Below are 22,986 nucleotides of genomic sequence, written 5' to 3'. Positions count from 1 at the left end.
GATATTTGTCATTGGCAAGTTCCTATCATACATGCTAAGCAGGAAACATACCTGTAATCAAACGACCCATTATCTACCTTCTGGTCATCAGGGTCCAGGGGAACATCTTTGTTTTCTCTCACTGTGAAGATATATGCAATCAATTACAAACTAAAAAGTACAGGTCTTATTTTCATGTCTTCAAGGCTGCAATCCTAAATGCTCTTACTAAATGCTCATTCTAATGTACTGGAGTGATACTAATGCACAATCCTTTATGCATCTTTCAGGATCTGCCTTGCAGGCTTCTTGCATTCAATAGTTTCTAGATCCTGGGAGAGAACATGGTGGTCATTATACAATCACAGTGTACAATCCAAGGGTACAGAGGGAGAGATGTACCATTAAGTTGTTTCCCCATCTTGTAAAGATGGCTGGACATCAGGAAAAACTTCCTGACTGTTAGAGCAGTACAACAATGGAACCAGTTACCTAGGGCAGTTGTGGGCTCTCCCACACTAGAGGCATTCAAGAAGCAGTTGGACAACCGTCTGTCAGGTATGCTTTAAGGTGGATTCCTGCATTGAGTGGGGTGTTTGACTCGATGGCCTTATAGACCCCTTCCAACTCTACTATTCTATGATTCTAAAACATGCAGTGGGATTCCTTCTGGAAAAGGTTCTTTTGCAAACACAGAACAAGCCAACACACTTAGCATATGTGAAGTCAAATCTTAATAAAGGTAATGGAAGATGGTATCACCTCCTACCTAGAAGGAAATCCTCTTTGCCTCACCTTTAATGAGATTAATTCTTTTTAGTGACAGATATTCAGTGTTCTAGGAATAAATCCTTCCAGTGGGAAGGCTATGGTTCAGATCAGAAGGTTTAATTAGATTCAGGATTAAATACTTCAGACAGCAGCAGCAACAACAACAACAGCAGCAGTCAATCACTACACACCAATAGACAGTGATTTCTCTTACCTGGATATTTCCCTCCTCTGCTTCTCTTAATGAAGCAAACTATCAGCAAAATCAGGACCAGAAGAGCGATGGCACACATCAGTCCAATAAACCAGCCCTGAGTTGCAATGTCCCGTTGGTTGTTAGTATATGCTAATAAGAGGAGTTGAAAAAGGACAGTTAAAAGAACAGAACTGATCCACACAATGGAGATAAATGAAAATAGCAAGCCAAGGCTATTTGATTCTCCCTGTCCTATCCATTCCCAACAGTCACATTTTAGGAAACGTTCTCTCTTTATGCCAGTATTCCTTCTCTCTCTGTGTGTATGCATGATAATTTCTTTTGGATATGAGACAATTACGTTGAGCGCCTCTGTTTTCCCAAATGCATCACAACCCAAGTTCTAACAGCAGCAATGCAAGCCCAAGGGTAGCAGTGAAGTCAAAGGGTAACAGCAGTGGAGCAGGGTGAGGCAAAGGAATAAACATGGTATTGCCTAGCAAAGGAAGGGTATATAAAATGGGGCAGGGGAGCAGAAGAAACAGGTAACAGATTTGATCTATCCTTTATAGGAATGGAAAATGTTGAAGTGGTACCTCAAAAGAGGGTGAGATACTTCTCCAAGGGAAGGGTTAGCTTTACCTCCATGTAGCTTGAATAAAACAATAAGTAGAAATGTCTTCCCAACACATTATTCAATGCCCTGAAAACTGCAAGTGGAATCAAAGCTAGAAGGAATCCTTTACAGAATAAACACAATTTCGAAATGAGTTTAGAATTTAACTGAGTTATATTTTTAGTTCTTGCTCATGCTGAATTCTTGGTGGGAATGAACCCACTTTAATTGATCACTCTATCAGTTTAGCATAGACCAATCCAGATACCACCACCACCACCACCACCACCACCATCATCATCATCATCATCATGAAAAACATCATCATCTTCATCATCAAGAACGTCATCATCATCAACAACAGATTTAGGGCAATTCAGAAAGGTGCTGGTAAAACTCTGGGGGTAAAGGCATGATCCATTGTTCCATGATGGCACTATATGCATTTGTCCAGACATCAGATTAAAACAAGGGGGAGGGACAGAAGCAATGGATATTGCCCCTCTTCTCACCCACATGCACAGTCTTCCCTATACATCCTCTTCTTCACTCCCTTACTAAAGAAAAATCACTCTGACTGGAGGCATCTCATTGTTTGTTTGGTCAGTGCTATCTTCTTCCATAGAAAAGGCAAAAAGCCTACTGTTGCAATCATTTAAAATGTGGTCCATCCCTCTTCCCAGTGACTCAGATTGACTCTTTGTTGTAAATCAAGCTTGTGACCAGCTGTAAATGAAACTGGATTGCTAAGGAACACTCATGGAATCCCCACATTTACAAAAATGCTGGCAGTACTCTGATGGTATGAGTATATTTCTTTTGGTAATCAGGTGAGCAACCATTGGGGGACGTCAACTGGCATGGATTCATTTTTTTAATATAATTCTTTGCTGGTGCATCTTCACTGGGTGGGATTTGTGATAAAATAAAATTAACAAAATACGAAACGGTTTGGTGATTTTACTCTAAAAGCTGCTAGTTTCCACAATTTTTACGCTCATCTGCCCACTTGGGTAATATTCCATTGTGAAATGTTGGAACTGAAATCCATTTTCTGCATCATATCCCCAGTATGCTTGATGCACAGAAAAATAAAGCACATTCTGCACCTCTCTGAAGTTCCACGGTTTTCCTAACTGATCTACATTAGGAATTGGATCCAGACTAATCAACGGGACTCGACTTAGTCATGACCAACCTGTCCCATGGTTTCAATGGGACCACAGCATGACCAACATGGTCTGGATGCAACCCAAGCTCTTTTCCAAAAAAAGAAATAAGTTTTCAACACAACAGAAGAATTTGGGGGGGGGGGTTTAAATGTAGTCAGACTATGATTTAAATGTAGCTACATATTTATTTTATTATTTTATAGAATAAATATCACAGAAATTTGGAGCAAAGCCCTGAAGCTCAAACATTTTCAAGTTACCAACATAGAGTTTCTTTTCCTTTTTTTCATGAAAAAGGAAAACAGATATCTACCCACCTAATTATGAAAATAATATACACTGCCAAACCCTCTGCTGAATTTTAAATATGAGATATTTACACATGAACATGAAAACAAAAATAGCATCAGTCTTATATGAACAGGAATTTGATGATTCGGCTCCTAGCTTATGTAGCACTTGATTTTCTTAGGCAAAGATAATCCCAAATCACTAAAAGATAGAGAGCGCCTCAGATAAGTCTAGTGTGTTTCAAACTTCATGAAAAAGCACAATTCATCAAGACTGTATGCAAGCTCCATCATGGGAATGATTCACTCAGACCAAATTGTGAAAGGGCTTAATGGTTGAATTCCCAACTTAAAAATCAATGAGAGTTTTTTTCCTCCCAGTGAATCAAACTGGAACTGTGCTATTAGACCATAACCTAATGGCTCTTTCCAAATACCAGTAGGAAGTAACATGTATAAGCAGCTTTCAAGTTATCTGCAATAAATTTTAAAAAATATCCTGAATAGCACTAATGGAAGATTATCACAGCCACACAAAATTGAAGCTCTGCCAACATTATAATGAAGACACAGTCTACATTCATAGCCAACAGACCTTTCCCAGACTCTTCCTGGGTCTTCTTACATTAAGTGCTCCATTTGGCAAGACTTACTTACAACAAGGATTTGATCATAAGAGGACATGAACATGTATTACAGTCTACCCTCTCTTTTAATTCCAGCCAAATATATGAATATTATGTATTTGATCCCCCCTCCCAACAGCTTCCCTAAAATCAGCTTCAGATTTTCTTCAAAGGATTTTAAGTGTTGGGGACCCTGTGAATTGAACCGGAAACCTCAGAGATTGAACTGCAAGGAGAACGCATCCTCTGATTTTAGATTTTAAATGGCTGCCCATGGCTTCAGCCGGGCCCTGACCCACAAGAGTCCACAACAGTTAAAGCTGCAGGAGCCCTGCCCTCTTTTGTAATTGGTCACTCTAGTATAGCTCCTGCAGTGTTAACTCTTGTGAGGAAGAGAGAATTTCACCAGGTGCTGCATACATACAAATGACAATTGCTGAATTTCCCTTTTCAATACAACTGTTAAAGACACAGGAGCCCTGTCCTCCTTTTCCTATGGTTACCCTATACTGTATCTGTGTTCCCCAACCCCTGTGCCTCCGGATGTGTTGGATGATGGCTTGGGATGATGGATGTTGTAATCCAATATATGTAGAAGGCACCAGGTTGGGGGAGGCTGCTCTGTACCATTATGTGATGTTTTTCAATAGGCATAAGCAGCTTTCATTGACTCAAGGCATGCCGGGTGCCCCTCCTGGCCTTTGCACTTTGACATTCTCCCATTCACTTGTGCCAGTTGATTTACCATGCATCCCCCCCCATTTGCTGTTAAAAGCTCTATCATGGGAGCAAAGCACACTTGAACCTACAAAGTTCTTCTAATGGAAGGAGCAAGACACTAATTGCATGGACTTGAGAATTGCATTAGCCTAACTGAATCTACAGAACTGGGATAGAGGGAATAAAATTATACTCAAGACCTTTGGAACAAATGGTGATTCTTTCAGTGATGTGAACACAGAAAAGCTTTCAATAGAAGAGATGTAATGAATCTTAAGAGATATGAAGGCAGCAGCTCAGACAAACCAACAAAGCAAAAAAGTGCTCTTGAAGGTACAATAATCAAAGATCTTCTCTCAGCATATTCACAAAACCCTATCTCCGGGCAATGGCAAAACTACAAAGTAACATGCACCAAATACAGTTGTTCCATCCTAAAATTTAAACTTAAATTTCATTCATAAAGTGCCTGATCTTGTGATACTTGCAGAGCTTAAGGATGCACTGACCATTTTCAGTACTAATGCAACAGTTTATAGGCAAGAAAGGAGTGCTTCCACCTGATATCGTGCACAGGCCCTGGAGTGAGCCCAACACCTCCTCACCTTAGTGCGACCTGGCTTTGGCTAGGTACTGGAGAGAAAGGATCTTCCTTTGCTTTTAGAGGGAAATGGGGCAGAGACCAAAACAGAATGCAACAGGAAAAACTGTGCTACAAGCCTTTATTTGTGCTGCAACAGAAAGGTGGGATCTGGTTTCCTGTTAAATAAAACAGAAGCAAGGAACTTGTTCTAATTATATAGGGAGAGCAAGGAATCCAACATGGAGCACCATTCATGTGATGAATGCATGGAGGGAGCTCCTGTATTCAGTTGAATTCGTCCAGATCTTTTTGCAGTTGTGCTTTAACTGCCATTTCTCCATCATTACTTCCTCAAGCCCTCTGGTATTCCAGGAAACAGATTGGGCTCAACTCAGTGACCAAGGGTGTCTTAGAGCAATTTGTATCTCAGCCCAATTCATTTTTATGTTCAAGAGGTTGGTCAGGGCTTTGACAGGACTACCAACTTGGTCAACAGGAAACTGGGCATCAGAAAGCCATCAGGATCTATCAGCTTTGGTCTTAGGTGTTCAAGGGCATGGTTAGACGGGGCGATATCCCGGTGACCACCCTGGGATCATCCCTGTGCATCCACATGACGCACAGGGCATCCTGGGAGCTGGAAGGAAAGATCCCTCCCTTGGCCCGGGATATCGCTCTACAGATTAATTCCAATTTTTTTGCGGTCTCGGGATGATCCTGAGACTGCGGAACGTGTAACTGCGGGGAATTGGGCACAGAGCTCCTCAGGAGTTCTGTGCCCATCGGGGGTAGGGTGGGCAGAGTGCGGAGTGTTTTTTTTAAAAAAAACTTACCTGTTGTTCAAGTGCTCCTTTTCCTTTAATTTTTTTCCCCAAAGTGGCAGCCGCGATGTCACACACCGCGCATAGACAAGGGCGATGATCTCGCGATAATAAAATCGTGAGATCATCGCCCTCTACCACCCTTGTCTAGATATGCCCCAAGTAACTTTTGATCACTGATCCTTAGGACTCACTTGAAAGTTAAGCATTCAAGTCCCTCCCCCAATCTTTGAACATCTGAGCCCAAAACTAGAACACATGAAAAATAATAGTATGCAGTTAGATGGCAATGGACCATTCTTGTGCCTTTTTGTATCTATATTACAATATTGCAAATGGGAGTGTATTATATTATTTCTGCATCCAGCTAGATTTGTGTAGTCTTTTAAGTGTTACTGAATACTGCAAAGCATTGTTCTGATTAACCAAAAACTCAACAGCACCAGCAAGCTGTGGAGCAGGTTAGTTAGTTCAATTTCCATTCAGATAAATGAACTTGCAATCTCTAGAACAGAGGCTTTCAAAAATAACTTAAAAGAAAACAGACAGTACTGTCTTGTCACAGGTATTAATGATGGCACATGATGGAGCTAGTCATCTCTGATCTCACCCATCAGAAGCATCCAGCCAGGAAGAGAAAAGGATGAAAAGACAAGAGGCCTTGCAAAGAGAAACGAGGTCACTAAAATAATGTGGCTCAGGTGGTCATCTGGGATACATCAGAAGAATAAAGAATAAATCCTGGAAGTCTTCATCATTGTGTAATGGAGAACTTCTGTGATGTGGAAAGTTAGGCTTTTTATGAAGACCTGGCATATGGAATGCATGTGAACATCAAGAGAGCACACTAGCTTCTGGCATCCCAATATTTACATTTTCTCTTTATGACACATACAGGAAATCTCCCCCACTCCCTAAAATATGGCAAATAAGAGTGGCAGGGAAAGAACCATCTCTCTCTATCAAGGCACTTTTGTACTGAGGACACACAACAGGTCTTTCAGGAAATCTGATCCTTTAAAGCCATACGGCACTCAGTGTTTTGGCCTTCCCCATTTACAATGGAGACCAAAGGGGGGTACAATCCATGGCACCTTGGGAACACACACACACGCACACACACACACACACACACACACACACACGCAGAGTTCACAGACACGGCATGGACTATATTGTCCCAGATAGTGCCTACTTCTGGTAGTGGACAGGTAGGAGGTAACTGTAGGATGAAATTGCAGGTGACCATGAAGAAAAGGAGATAGATATACACAGATCTGTCTCCCTTCAGAAAGATCGTAGGTGGATACACTTAAGCTATAAAGAGACAGAACAGCCTTCTTAACAAGGTTCACTGAAACTCTGTACGTAGGCTTGATGCTGTGCAAATATTAGTAATAACTTTCATGAAGACCCAAAGTTTTACATACAGTCACCCTCCCACTAACACCATGAAGAGACCCACAATCCAAAACAGCAAAGATCGAGGAAACAGATTTCCAGCAGAAAACAGAGGGGAGGACCTTATCTCACATAAACTCCTGCTTTTTCACTAACAGTACACAAGAGGATTCACAGTATATCAAGAAATGATGATGAAACACTATCCCTAGCTGAAAACTGTAAAATCAAAAATTCAAAGCCAAGCATACAGAAACACCAAAGTGGATAAAACCATGCAGAAACATAAAACCCGCACCTCAAAAGACAAATGTTGCAATTATGCTTGCAGCAGTGCCCAATAGCATGTGAAATGGCTTCCTAAAGAGGACATTAAAATCCTCTCCTCCTCCAGATAGCAGAAGCCTGGAGACCTAGGGCTTCACCACACTCAGCTAAAATCCTGCATCCTTACTGGTTCGTTGCAGGATTAAGACCAGTGTCTTTACATGGGCAGGCACGTTAGTTGAATCAAGGGCGACCATTCTCAGTAAATTCAATATTTGTTCTATATGTTTCTTTATACAGCCACTAGGCAGCGATGGTGATTTATTCAAGTAATCTTGTTTATCAGGTTATCTTTTTGAAAGCAGGACAAAAAGCATGGGAGACATCCTGGAGGTAGACGACATTGCTTAAAAGACTTGCAAACTTCCGTGAGTGACCAGTCATAAGCGTGCAATAAATCACTTGTGTAAAAATGCTCCTAGAGATGAGGTGACTGCTAGATACTTTAATGCAACATGTGGCCCTCCAGATGTTGTTTGACTGTAACTTCTTTCATCCCTAGCCAGCATAGCCAGTAGTGCAGGATGATGGGAGTTGCAGTCCAACATCTGGATGGCCACAAGTTGTCTACCCCTGTTTTAATGTGCTGTGCGGGAAACCTTGCTTCATTTTCATATAAATGTGAACCACTTAAGGATTTTATTCTATTAAATCGTATAGAAGTATCAAAAATAAAGTAAATAATAAATAATGTTGCAGTAGCCAAATAGGGTTTAGCAAGTTTCCTAGTGAAGGAGTCCAAAGCCATGGGGCCATGACCAAGAAGGCTCTGCTCTGTGCTAGCAGAAAAGCCCATATTTCTCTCAGAATTCCTGAAGCTGGTTAGCTATCACTTGCTCCAAGAGTGGAAGTTAGAATAAGAAATTATTCCCCCAAATTGTTTAAAATGAGTGAATACTTCTTCATGCATAGTAAAATAAATTAGGAAGCATGCAGCACTGATAACATACAAAGCTTGACAAAGAGCAAAAGGTATTTAAATATATTTAAAGGTATTTAAACTACTTCTACATGGATGGCATCCACAGTTTAGAAGTACAAGAGGTTTTACAATAGAAATACTTAACTGTTAGTATTCTGTTGGACTATGCATCTCCATCACACATACTCAAATAATATACATACCAACACTGGTCCAGTATGGCAGGGGGGAAGAGCTGGATTTTTTCTTGGGGATTTGTTGTTGCTATAGTTAGAAGCAAGTCTTCTTGTCCAGTCCAAATAAACTACAATATGCAGTACAATCTACGGTGTTAGTTTGTATTTTTATTTATGGAGTGTAAGTTAGGGTTCATTTAAGGGATTTAGGCTACAATCCTGTGCAGCTGCAATCCTATGCACACTTTACTTCAAGTAAAGCCCATTGAACACAGTGGGACTTGCTGCTGAGTAAATATGCATAAGATCACACTGTTAATTACCTATTAGAGAGTTACAATTCAAATGCATCTCCAATGTGGAGAGATTTTTTATGGAACATGGAAACAGAATATAGTCTCATGCTCTACACATCTATGGACAAACTGATACCCAAGTACAGCAAAAATAAAGTTCACTGCACAATGATTTACTAGTAGAAAAAGGGCCTGTATTTTTCAATGGCCCCAACATTGTGTTTTACAGAAAACACAATGTGCAAGACTTCTTCATTTGCCTACTATTTATGATGATGGCTTTATGCAGTTTCCAGGTTCAGAGGCATAAAAAGTGCCAGTTGCTGTGGAGCAGCGATGAAGAGGGCCGTTGTCTCCATCTCTTATTATTATTATTATTATTATTATTATTATTATTATTATTATTATTATTATTATTTTATATAGCACCATCAATGTACATGGTGCTGTACAGAGTAATACAATAAATAGCAAGACCCTGCCGCATAGGCTTACATTCTTGCTTCTGGGCTTCCCAGAGGCATCTAGTTGGCCACTGTAGGAAACAGGATGCCATAGACTGAATGCTGGTCTTACAGCAGTTCTTTTCTTATATAACAGAACATAAAATTTGAGCATACAGTATGTGTGCTTCCAGCTACACAACTGTGTTGGATCCAATCCTTTGATATTTTCAGAAATAAAAGCAAGAATAATTTCACATTTTCCTATTTTAACAAAAGACTGTCAGATATTTTTGATTTCATCATCAACATTATCAGTCCAGATTCTTTTGTTTCTGAGATATCACTTCTCTTTCTCCTAGAGAAAGTGAGAGGGTTTAAAAAATAATAATCCTTGTTTTTCCTTCTCAAATGCCACCAGTAGGTAAGTCCTGTCATTTTCTGTTGTCAAATGCTTACAATTCATCATTTTGTTTCTGTTGAATGTGCCCATACTTTACTTGTTCTTTTACTTTGTCCCAGTTCAATTACTGTAATGCTCTTTTAATTTGACTTCTTTATCCCTACCTCAGCACTCTTGTTTTTGTTTTGCATTCTGCTGTCCATCATATCGTTTTTCTATGTACAAGTATGAGTCTGTTTCTCTGCATTTGATTTCTCTTCAGTGGCTACCCTTTCTTTTCCAGATTCAATTTGTTACTTGCCTTCAAATGACTTCATTCTCTAGCTCCTACTTATCTTTCATCTCCCATTTTTCTGTCTCTTCCTCCTTGAACTTGGTGTTCTTCCAGTTCTTCATTGCTTTTCAACCACCTTCAGTCTTCCTCTACTTCATGTCACTGGGTATCCCCCTCCCCCGTTTGCCAGCTGATATTTATTTAATTAATTCTCTTCCCCCTTTTAATGCCTTAAGACCCAGTGATTTCAGCTAGCCTGTCTAATTCTTGGGCCTTTTGCTTTATTTTCAATTTTAGTTATCTAAATTAAAATGTAAGCCAATTTGGGCAGGGTCTGTATATTTTCCTTTGCTTTCTACAATCCCTGGTTTGTAGGCACTTATCAGATAACAATAATCATTGCATTTTTCATTTGCTTTCATTCATTTCAGACTAGAAGTCAGAGAAATTTTCTCTAACTATTTATTCATATCCCATAAACTTTGTTAATTTATATTTTTAAGACCTGTTTGAATTAAATGGATGTTTTGCTTACAGCTTTATACATGATGATCATCCCATTCACCCTACTGTGGTACTATTCAGAATGAATACCAGACATTTCTCACATGGAAATTACACCTTTCTCTGACAACATGCTTTTACAAAAGGAGCCATTATTATGGATATATCCTACAAACAGAAGATAAATCAGGCTTTGATGATGTTCAGCTAAGCTTAACTATTATTTGTGCTGGCTGTTTGAATAGTACTCAAAATCTGGAAGTGGAAGCTCAGAAATATGAATGCATAAAATAAAGTCTGATTACTTTCATACTAGAGCACTGCTAAGGCACCATGTTTCCACAATTAACTGGAAGTACAATGGAGGTTCCACACTGCACTTAATATAGTACTATTCTACTTTTGGCCAAAATTCTTCAATATTTACTCACAAGTAAGCCCCATTCAACAAAGCCCCTTCCCAATGTTAATTAAAAGCTTCTTGCTGTGCTGCCAGACAAGTCTTTTATTATGCAATCACCTGCCACATTCAAAGAATTTTACAGGGGATCCAGATGACATCTTCCGTTTGTAATCTTCCTGTGTTTTCCAACCACTTCCATCTTATTTGTTTCCACAGAAAATCCATTAAAGAGTGAAAGAGTGAATGAAATAACTGCACAATCTCTTTGGACCAATAGCACCCCCACTTGCCATTTTATTGCTTCGTATTTAGCACAGCTGGAGGATTAGTAAATTGTCTCTTAATCACTCAACGAATGTTCCTAAGGTGGCACTATAATTCCTTCCATTTTTTTTTTGTCTAGTGAAATAGAAAACAGGAGCATTTGAGTAAAGATGAAGTAGCTCTGAAAAGCTTCAATAAGCACTTTGTGTTTTTACTGGAAGAAGAAGAAGAAGAAGAAGAAGAAGAAGAAGAAGAAGAAGAAGAAGAAGAAGAAGAAGCTGCCACCGCTACCAGAACAATACTGGAATGCAATGATCTGACAAAATCGTAATCTGCATTTGCATTCTCCATGAAAATAAGGGAAGAAATAAGGGTAATTTTAGAGAGAAGGGCTTAGGTAGAAACAACCTCTACAAGGAATTTTGGGACATACAAAGGTGATATAAGGCAACATTCTGCAAAAATAAATCGGTACAATTCTCAATGTACTATTTATGACTTCATTTCTTAGTTTGCTAAGTATGACCTCATTTATTTATGACTTCATTTGTTAGTATGAACATGCGACAGAGAAATCCACCACTTGTTATTAACCTACACAATATTCTTCCATGAATACCCAGATATAACACCCATCACATAATTGCATGTGCTGATGCATCAGCTAGCAACATGACAATGAGCAGTGCAAGGCACATACAAAAGGAAACACCAACATACAGACAGCAATAGATAGCACAGTCCTTAACCACAGTGTTTATTTTTTAGGTCTAGAGAAAAAGCCATGGATCTCTGCCCTTGTTATAAGGTTTCTTGTTCCAAAAGCAAACATATTTCTAAAAAAAAACCTATGTTAAGAAGTTGGTTTTTTTTGGATTTTTGTTTTGGCAAGCAGAGCATAGTCTAAACATCCTCATTAAAAATTATATATTTCATTTTGATAGCTGTATAATAAGGGCAGAGTGGACAATGCCAGCGAAGGAGCAGATGAAGTTTTCTCCATGCATGCCTTAATTCCTCCATCTGAAGAAGCAGCGTGAAAAAGCAGTCAAGCTTGGAATGGGATGCCTCTTCAAAATGTATTACACAGTTGGGGCTGAGCCCCATCTCACCTGGACTTGTTTGAAAGGTTACGTTCGAGCTGATAGTATCATTCCCTTTGAGATAAACCCGCACTAGATACTTCTCCCCAGGAATCAGGTCAAACAGCTCCACAAAGGCTTTACCAATGAAAGATTTCACTGTTTTGTTACCTGAGAAACAGAAACCTCACATCAAAGGCAGCCAGCAGGAAAAAGCAGAGGCAAAGCCACAAACATCAGGTTGGACTATTGAGTTGACTCATGTCCCTGCTGATGACAACATTACAGTAGGTTTGGAAAGCAGGTGGCCTCCAGATGTTTTGAAACACAACTCTCATAATCACTGGCTGTGCTGGCTGAGGTTAATTGGAGTTGTCCTCCAGAACATCTGGAGGTCACTGGGTTGCCAACCCCTGGAATGGAGGGAGATATCAGCAGGAGCGAATGTCTGGAATTTTCAGGCACCAATTCAAAGTTCAAGGGTTGGTTTGCAAACCTGCTCACTCCACTAGTTTGCAGAGGAATGAATTTTCCAGACATCATTTAACTAACCTAATTGAGAACCTGATTCATTGTCCTTAGGCTGCAACCAGCTGGAAAATTCTCACACTAGTGGTTCAGCCATTTCACACAAACCAGGAGTGCAAGAAAACTACCCAGGAAAGCAATACAGGACTTTTGCACAAACATCTCTGGGAAACTTCTACTTTGGGCAAGAAGGGACTGGCACAGTCCTTAAGCAGCTTGCAAGTGCCAGATGTGCTGAATCAGTAGCAACACTCCTTCCTCTGGTGGCACATTTATTATGAAACACAAGTGCCTTTTCTGAATGAATCTCAATACAGTTTACAAAGGGTGAGATGGAAAGTCACTTCTAAACTCTAATTGAGAACATGCAAATGAATCACAATATTATATTATATTAAATGTGCACTGTTAAAACATTCATATGTAAAGCAAATAAAAACAACTCCTGTTTGCAAACCCAAGTGTAGCAAGCCCTATAGAACTGCAGTTATTCCTAAACAACCAAAGTTTTAGTAACAGTTTTGGGTGCTGTCTTACCATAAACTTAGCAAAGCATTTGGCATGGACATCCCTAACCTATGATGGTACAGAAGTGTTTAAATTCACAGAAACACTTTTGCTGGTAATGGCTGGGTTTATGAGAGCATCAGGACTGGGGGATTTAAATCACTGGTGTCCTTAAAAGGCACATCCAGGTAGCAGGCTTTCACAGCCATTTATTACTGTAGAAACATGGGAAGCATCCCTGAGAACGAAGATACCTTCTCCATGTGACACTACAGAAGCCAGCTGAGTGGCCTGCACAGGAATCCTCCAAAGTGTACCCAAGGCACTGGCATGACAATTCTCAGCGGCAGCCATTACACCATATGCTTTATTTTCATAGATTCTAGCAGGTGTAATCCCCAGATGTCTTACTGGTTGACTTATTTTTTTTAAAAAAAACGTACAGGTAGTACACATGCTTTTCTGGAACCAACACTGCAAATAATAAATAGGGCTTGGCCCAGCAAACTAAAACCACAGGGCAGAGATGTAACTTATTCAGAAGGCCATAAAGCCAGATGGAATTTGATTTTTAACTCTTTAACCAGCATATAATTACTTTAAAAATGTGCATGGTTTGCTAGATTTAAGCCCAACAAACCGGCAGGGAGTAGGGTGGAGCATTAACAGCATTTATGTTTACTAACTTTTGGTCACTGCTTACTGAAACATTTCAGCGAGATTTTTCTATACAATTACATCCGTTGGTGTCTCTTCGAGGACACCAATCCAGAAATGTGATCATTATTGTTCATCCTCCAAACCTTTCAGTTACAGCTAGATTTTAGACTTCTGGGTCTATTTCTATAGGTATTTTATTCTGCAGAGCTCTGCAGCCATCACAGCCTCTCTTTAAAAAGCAGATCCTTTAGGGTGCATTGGTCTGAAACCTCCAATGAAAGGAGAGGTTGACAGCTGCATTTAGGAGACAGCAACACAAAATACAGTCCCAATGTAATCTGAAGGACAAATTAAACACCGTGCCCTTCCCAACTCCCCAAGCAACTAAAACGCACAAATTAAGCAGCAGGTTTAGTTACACTATAATTAACATTGCATAAAAGGTCCTTTAAACCTTTGAGAGATGACAGGATCTCTGGTGGCATTAAGGATCCTGCAGCATTCTCGTGCTCCCAATGTTTACTGTTGATATACTCAACCACAAACTCAGTTTCAGGATCAAACGTGTGGTTCCAGGTTATGTTGGCCAAGTTACTGTTAGGTGAAGCTTTTACGTCCCAGATGGGCTGTTTTCCAACACCAGCTGGTGAACAGGTTAGAACAGAGGTTAGTAAAACTGGATCATGTACAAAAAGATACATTTCAAAGTCACGTTTATGAATTGCTTTCATTTTAGTGGAAAATACTCAAATGCAGACAAAGGAACTCGGAAGCATAACATGCAATGGATTCTAGATGCTCTAATAATCTTAATTACATATAGGTAATGCCCACAAAAAGGCTTGTGATGCCACTTCCAAATGATATGTGACTTTAGTATTGAGAGGAACGTTTTTGTTTATCTGAATGTGTCCTTTGAAATATCAAGGTAATATATAAATCTTCCCATTGATAGATCAGGTATCAAACAAAATAATACTGTTCCATATATGCAAGTTTACTTGTTACCGTTCTGTAGTGTAAGCTGTTTCCAAATGGCCAAGGAGACTGATATTTTTCTGCCAGCCACACTCATTTGCAAGATTAGGGTCCAAAGTAGATCATAGGTATGATTACATACAGGTTTAAGAGCACAATCCTTGTTAAAAAAAAATTAGTGGAACTACCATTCCGGAGTCATTTGGACTACATTATTTATCCTTCACTTCTTGTGTTAAGAGGAGGGCAACTCTCATGTCTATAGACCCATGGTTCTCAATGTTTGCTTCCTTAAAGCAGCATGCCTGACCAGTTGTTAATGGAAGAACAAGCCTTGGACTGGATAGGACAAACCAGCTCCCTATTCCTTACATGGCAAACCGAAAGTTATGTTCCTTGCCCTTATGTTGATTGCTGGTCCATGAGATCCCAGGGATCCCTCTAAATTTTACAGGGTGTTTATTTTCTTAGATCGCCTTCTCTGTAGGTCCACAAACCTCTACTCCATACCTTTCTCTTTGATTTGCTTGTCTCTAGGGGATAGAACAAGAACAAACATTGTGCATGTTCAGATGATCTGAATTTTGGGAGATCAGATGAGCTAATGCAGTATTTCCCATTCCCTTAGATATGCGGGGTGCCCACAAAGAGGTGGGCTGTTTCATTGAGACATGCAAATTTCCTTGGGAGGTTTTCTGCATCCCTGTTTGAACACTGCAGAGCCCAACAGAGAGAGAGAAGCTGTTGTTTTGACTGAGAGGTTCACCAGACAAGCATTTTATCGCATGCTGCTGCTGCTCACTTATGGATGTGCATGCATCCTTTAGACATCGTCATCCGCCTCCCACCCATTCCTCTTGTTTTTCTGTTGCAAAATAGACCCCATTTAATCTGACTTTTTTTTTTTTAAAATGGACTGTGTCGTGATCTTCTACTGTGTGCAGGAAAAGCAGCGTGATTAAAAGGGTCCCTGAATAGGCCATGTGGTCTTTGTTTACTTCCTCTTTCCCCTCCAGGCAGAAAGAGGAACTAATGAGGGACAAAAGCAGGTCAGAGAAGGGACAGTAAGGAAACACGATCCCCCCCCCCATGTGATGACGCTTTGTCTTAAGTATTTGGGAAGAACTTCAAGCAATGTAGCAACACTCATCTCAACAGGTCGTGAAACCTGCTCATGGATATTTTAATGCATAAATCCAGTGTTTGCATTTGGTGACCTACATGAGACTCTTAACACTAAAGTACTAATTTAGAATGAAAGCTAACTTATAGTCTGTGCACTTAATTCCTTTCAAATAAATGGACTGATGATGGCCAAGACCTTAATGGCTTGGCTGCAGCAGCTCTTGCTAGTCCACTTAAATAGAGATAGAGAGATTTATTAAACCAGAGATATTTTGTTTAACATTGCACCAAACCAAGGTGAACTGCAGTGCTCATCCTGCTCACTGTTTTAATATCAGACAGACTAGGAAAAGAAATGTTTTTGTCAATATTCTGCAAAGGACACATTCGATAACAAAATCAGTTGTCCTTAGTACAAGTTATCATGTAGCAATATCCTTTTTGGGTGCATCCTATGCATGCTTAGACAGAAGAAAGTCCTACCACTCCCAGCATTCCCTAGCCAGCCATTAGAAACTCTGGCTATTGCTTTAGGCTACTATTCTATACATACTTATGTGGAAGTAAGTCCCATTGAACTCAATGGGCCTTACTTCTTGAGTAGACATGCATAGGATTGTGGTTAATTGTAATCATATAAAGAAGTAGTAATTCTTAATCTTTTTGTAATGAGAGCAAAGTAAACACAGCCACTATATAAAGTGACTTAAGATGGCATTTCCCTCTACTATATTTTTAGATCTTTACAAGAAACTATTTCTATTTCCAACAATACCAGTTTCATTTTAAAATGCCTATAATTTGATACCTTGATCCATCAATTACCACTGCAGGCTCACTCATGCAACATTTCGTTTTGAGCAGCAGCTGAAACATCCTGATGCCAATAGATAAATGGAAAGCTAAGCACCAGGTTCATATGCCTGTGTTTCTTTAGAATACACACGAGCATTCCCATTGACTCCAGTGGGACTCCAAGCATGCAAGACTTTTGAAGCTGGGCTTAATCAGAACTACTGGGGCTTGCTGTTACTCCTCTCCGTGAGTATAAAGTCATTGCAAACCATGAGATGATTGCATTATTATATGCACTGCAAATAAAATAAGACATTGTGATCGGAAAATGTTTTCTTGCTGTATTCCTATTTCAGTTCCCAGGTATTTCTATGTGGGAGATGTGGACTTTGTTGAATGTCTACGTCAGGAATTTTGACACATGTTGCATTCTCTGCACAGTGAAATCAAGTGATCTTTGCTTTAAAGAAAAATAATTTTGCATTGAAGAATATTTAGACAATGCTTATCTTCACCTCAGGTGAATATTTTTACATACACCTGGCAAAATCTGCCCATGCAAGGAGAAGAGCTGCCTTACAATATTCCTTACAATATTTTGGCTGGCAGTAACACTAATTGCATCTTCTTTTTGTAAAGGATTTTATGTGGCATAGAACATATATGTGATGTCTTATGTCTTGGAACACTCTACATTGCTACAAAAATGCCTATTATTATTATTATTACTACTACTACTACTACTACAACAACAACATGCAGTGGGAATAGGACCTGGCCAGCCTGTAGATTGCTGCAGACATTTTCAAGGAAGGTTTGTTTTTTGCTTAGATCCCATGCTGCTTCAGTAGCAGCTGGATCATCAGTCTAGTGCTGGGCAGCATAGCCTATTAGCCAGCGATCACCCCAGGGTATGCAACTGGAGACCTTAAGGATGTCATTGCTATTTATTATTTAAAAGCCTCAGCTGTTGCTTGTTAACAAAAATCATATATATGCCTTTCAGTGGGTGGGTGGCAGTTAGTCCAAAGGGCATATGATACTTGCCACACCCCATGATGAAGCAGATGCATAACTCAGTTAATCAGATCACTGCTTTTTACTATGTTTAAGTGGTTTTTGTGCCATGTAGGGCCTGTTCAGACAACATGCTAAGCCATGGTTAGGCCTCTAACGCTTTTGCAGCCAGTGATTAGTGAGCGTGTTTAACCTGTGGTTATGTAGCCACCATGGTTAGGAATGGTTCACACGACACGCTAAGCCATAATGTTTAGCTCAAAATGCTTAACCACCGTGGCTTATGATGTTGTCTAAACCAGGTCAATGTGTGGATCAGAGTCTATTTGGCCCACTCAATACTGGATGCATTGTTACAATCTATTTACCATGTAGCTAATTACGCTAGCCTCTAAAAAGGAATGGCAATTTCTGCCTCTCTTCAGAACTGACACAAACACCTCCTGCTCCTTTTCCCAGTGAAGGATGCCACATTTTAAATTGACATTACCATTGGTCATGGCAAAAGATAAGTTTTCTCAGTGTCTATAGGGCAGTTTTGACAAGGAGATTTAGGGAGTACTTAAGTCAAATACACTGTGGTGTCTTTGGTTGGGTCAGAAACATTAGGTTTTATATAATTAAGTTCAGGGCTATTCAGGCTGGCAGTATTTGGCTTTTAAGGCACGTCTGTCTCTCTGAAGATTAATTCTAAGCTACCTTGATCAGAGCTACATAGAGAGCCTCTGAATACACAACCCAAGGATTTCTTTTCGTTTGCTGCTAAGCAATCGCCATAGTACTGAAGAAATCTCTGTGTTGGGTGGTTTAAAAAGCATCCATACCTTGATGTCAAGCTTTAATTACAGGCATAAAGCATTTGAAAAGATTGAGGTACAGTTTAGACCAGTGGTTTTCAACTGGTGTGTTGCTAGATCAGTCCAGATGGGTCGCAGCAAAGCTGTTGCCGCCATGTTGGGCATGGAGAAAATTGTGAAAGTGGGCTTGAGGTGGGTCTCGGTTCTGTACCAGTTGAAGACCACTGGTTTAGACAGCTAGCATAAAGGAAAGAGGGAAAACATAATAGCAGAATCCTCTGTTATGATACCTATTGTACTAGCAACAATTGTGGTGACGGTGGTTGCTTCTGTGACGGTGGTTGCTTCTGTGGTGGTGGTAGCTTCTGTGGTGGTGGTAGCTTCTGTGGTGGTAGTTGTGGTGGTTGCTTCTGTAGTAGTGGCTTCTGTAGTGGTGGCTTCTGTAGTGGTGGCCACAGTTGTGGCAGCTGTAGTTTGGTCGATTGTTGTTGGCGAGATTAGAACTGGGAGAGGGAAGGTGGTAAAAACTGCATTTTGAGAGGTATTTATGTTTTTAGCCCTTTGGCTTTGTCATTCCCCAAAGCTAAACATGCATGCAAGAGAAGGCAAAGTGGATCAAGACATAAACACAGTTCAGGGACTCAGCTAACCAAGCAATCTGCAAAGACAACAACAAAGCTCGAGTTTCATTTTCTTTCCATGGCAGACTTTGACTGACAACAGTTATGAAGTTCAGCAGGGCAGAGTAGGCCGGTGCGGGACAGGCTTAGAATCTCTCAAATAAAGGGGCATGCAGAAAATTATGTAGGCAAGCACAGAACGAACATGCGGAAAAGCAGCAGGAAGTGGAAGACCTGGGCCTAAAACAAATAGCTGCCCACAAACATGCTATCTGTTGGCGCTGCTCCTCTGTCAAGCCCCATGGTATCGCTGGTGCAGGTTGGTGGCAAACAATACATACTGAGGAGGCAGTGCAGGCTTTCCAGTAACCATTAGGATCGCTGGGCCCACCCCGTGCCCTCTGCCTGAGAGGATGGTGACCAATCAGGGGTCGCCATCTGCCCGGCTATACTTCTGCCATGACTCTGGAGTGAGAATAGATGGCGAAAATGATAAGTAAAGCTTTCGACCCCCAGACTGAAATGGAACACTCCAAGAATGTGGACAATAAACAACAAGACACTTTCACTAGGGAATGCAATGAAAAACTGCAATTCAGCCCTTTTTTTTGCAGAGAAACTGAAACACATGGAAACTGCAAACAATGTATTGAATCTTTAAGTGTTTTTTATCATTTAAAAGCTACACCATTTAACAAAAAGCTATTTATAATACTGTGGCTTGCTACTCAGTGGATTCCAATATTTATGTGATTATATTTAGGGTACTTCCAGATGAGGCTTTTATTATGCAGTGCCTGATTGATGGAATTTTACAGGGGGTCCAGACGTCGCTGTCTTCAGTTTATAGCCCTCCCACGTTTTCTCACTGCTTCTTCCATCACTTTTCATTCCAGAAAAAAAAATGTTAAGGAAGAAATGATGGAATAGCTGTGCAATTCCTTTTGATGGTTAGGGCACGGAGCCGTCTATCTGAAAGCACCTAAAGTTAATGAGGATGAGTTTGTTTTGAAACGTTTTTTAGAGAGAAACATTATTTCAAATACCATGAACAGAATTCAGTCCAGTATCTATCCTTCTAAATAATCTGATATTAGTAAGCATACACCTGAGAATCCCTGCTTCCATCACAACAATGCATCTTCTTGCTTTGTACTTAACACTTCTCTGGTTGGAGAAGGTTAGTCCTTTCCACTCTTGGTCAGATGAGAACTTTTGACGTAAGGTGGGTACTTACGCATCGCCAAGGCATCACCCAAAAAGAGGGGGCCAGTTTTGCACGAGCGTTGAATATACTAATTTACATGTGCAAATGCAAACTTAGAAATAATTGCTTTAATGTAAACAGAAGTACAATACATCTCACCCTAGTGGGGAAGACTATGGCTGGGTGACGTGTGTGCCTGCTCAATCTACTGTCCACATGCTGACTGTTGATGGGCAACTCCAAGGCCCCCTGCTCACCCTTCTAATAGGACTTTCTCTTTAAACCAGGTTTGGACTGGACAGCTCTTCAAAATGAAGGACACCATCAAACCTACTGTCCTCTGTAAAGTAGGGCAGATGGCCACCTTATTCTGGAGATTGAGAATCTTACCCCTTACACTTTGTTTGCCTTATGACTGAGACAGGGAAAAATTACTTACACACACTTCATTGCCAGCTGACTGTATGGCCAACTCCAGAGATCAGTGTTCTAATGTTCTGCTGAATGAGAGGTGCTTTCCACTGGTGGATAGCATGTTACAGGGAATACATAGCACCAGACTCTGGTGTTCTGCTACCTTGTATGCACAAGCTCAATTAGTATAGTTGCATGCATGTTGGGGAAGGTATATCTGGGCAGAATTTGGCACTTAATATTTAAATTCTTTTTTGTAAAGAAGTGTTTAGGATCTGGGAAAGATGGAATAAGAGTAGTAAAAAGTGTGCCAGGTCCCACCTGCTCAATCAGTCAATTTTCAATTTAGTCAGTCTTCTGTTTTTAGTTAAAACTGCAGATGTGACATTATATATGTAACATAATTTCTCAGAAGTTAGTATATCAGTGAAGATCCAGCTGATTATATGCAAAACCCAGGTTCTGCTCAATAAGTCTCTTGCTTCAGAGTTCGTGCACGTCTTAAGACTGGCTTCCCCAACCTAACATGCTCTAGATGTGGTGGACTACAACTCCCAGAACCCCTCCCCTGCTGGAGTTGCTGGGGGTTGTAGTCCAACACACCTTAAGGGCCCCAGGTTGGGGAAGGTGATCTTAAGGGCAAAAAAACATTCCTGGGTTGGACCCCAGGTCTTGCTCTTTATTCCCTAGTGGGTTGGAAGGGAAGCAGGGACATGTCCCAACCTACAGGCAAGATAAGCAGATCTCCTGTTCCCTGGCTGCAAAAGGAGGGAGACAAATTGCCTTTCTCCTATTTGCTACTCTTGGGTTAGTAAGGAGGGAGTCTGCTGATAGGCAGATCACAAAGAAAAGAGAAAAAGAGAGTTCTGCTGAGTGCAATACAGAAGTCATATACCATGTACAATTTATAATTAATTTCTTAATTTGTATGAGGAAGCATACAAAGGCTATCAGTGGCTACTAGTGCTAAGTACAACCTCCAGTATCAGAGGCCGTAAGCCTGTATATGCTAGTTGTTGGGGAACATGGGTGGAGGGTGGTTTTGCACCATGTCCTGCTTCTGGGTTTCTGGTTGACAGCTTGTTAGCCACTGTGTGAACAGAGTGCTGGACTAGATGGACCCTTGGTCTGATCCAGCATAGCTTTTCTTATGTTCTTATGACATCGCCCAGCCTATCTTTCAGCCGCAAATTTACAGTTCTGATAAAGAAAAACTACCACCATCAGAAAACAAGGATGGTCCCTACAAAAGATGTCATCATATTACTGGAGGGGGTCAGAAATTCTACGCATTCTGCAGGTTTTCTATCTTCTTCCAAAGCTCCAGGTGGTGCCATTTTGGTTTTTGTAGGAAGGACATTGTTCTAAATGGGCCAATGACATATTAAATCCTATTTTCTTAAAGTGCCAGAATTTGGGCTTAAGGAGCCAAGTCTCTTTGAAAGAGACAATTAGATTTTAAAACTCTTAACAAAATAGAGTGTTATCCAATTTGCTATGGATCAAGCAAAGAGAAATTAAATTAATGTAGCCCACTCTGAACTGAATAGCTACGGTATCTCTCAGTTGGCAGCTTTCTGCCAGCAGCGGTTTATGCGCATCGTGCATTTTTCTCCCTTAAGCTCTGCAGTACCAGGAGACACTTATCCACACAGATTTATCACACTGTGCAATTTCCAAATTATTTCATTCAGTTAAGGTTTGTATGGGTTGGGTTTAAAAATAAATACACCTGAAGCCTATTTCCCTAACCCAATTCCCAATATTGTGTTTGTTAGGTTAAAATATTAGGGGGGAGGAAGTGGGGTTTTTTAACACTTAAACAAACTAGGGAAATACACTGCCCTGGAAATAGCAGCATTGTCGGCCTGTGAATACTGAACTCTTCTAACCCGATCGGCTTGCCATAGCATCAGTGCTGTACTGCTTGGGTGTCTTTACGATTCTTGGCAGCACGAGTTGAAAATGGAATTTAAGGCATCTTTTGGCCTTGTCTGTACTCTCCCCAAGGGTCAAGACCCTGAATCCTAAAAGGATATGAATGGGAAGAGAAGCAGTGCTTTTTGCTA

The 22,986-nt window shown here is 40.4% G+C and overlaps 1 protein-coding gene across 14 annotated transcripts in view; it reads right to left on the bottom strand.

Annotated features, from left to right (window-relative positions):
* NFASC (neurofascin) overlaps positions 1 to 22,986 on the bottom strand; it is a 223,305-nt gene that overhangs the window by 11,446 nt on the left and 188,873 nt on the right. For 6 of the 14 annotated variants that reach the window (XM_063142359.1, XM_063142411.1, XM_063142385.1 and 3 more), the window contains 5 exons: positions 18,967 to 19,179; positions 14,419 to 14,607; positions 12,300 to 12,440; positions 965 to 1,096; positions 43 to 121 (listed from right to left, as the gene is read on the bottom strand). In XM_063142359.1, coding sequence (XP_062998429.1) covers positions 43 to 121; positions 965 to 1,096; positions 12,300 to 12,440; positions 14,419 to 14,607; positions 18,967 to 19,179 — 754 coding nt within the window. The remainder of the gene's footprint in view (positions 1 to 42; positions 122 to 964; positions 1,097 to 12,299; positions 12,441 to 14,418; positions 14,608 to 18,966; positions 19,180 to 22,986) is intronic. The other 8 variants (XM_063142428.1, XM_063142446.1, XM_063142454.1 and 5 more) reach the window with 3 other exon arrangements.

The sequence above is a fragment of the Elgaria multicarinata genome, chromosome 1, assembly GCF_023053635.1.
Source record: "Elgaria multicarinata webbii isolate HBS135686 ecotype San Diego chromosome 1, rElgMul1.1.pri, whole genome shotgun sequence".
NCBI lineage: Eukaryota > Metazoa > Chordata > Lepidosauria > Squamata > Anguidae > Elgaria > Elgaria multicarinata.
The sequence above is the reverse complement of the archived record's forward strand: the minus strand, read 5'-3'. Positions and strand labels throughout refer to the sequence as shown.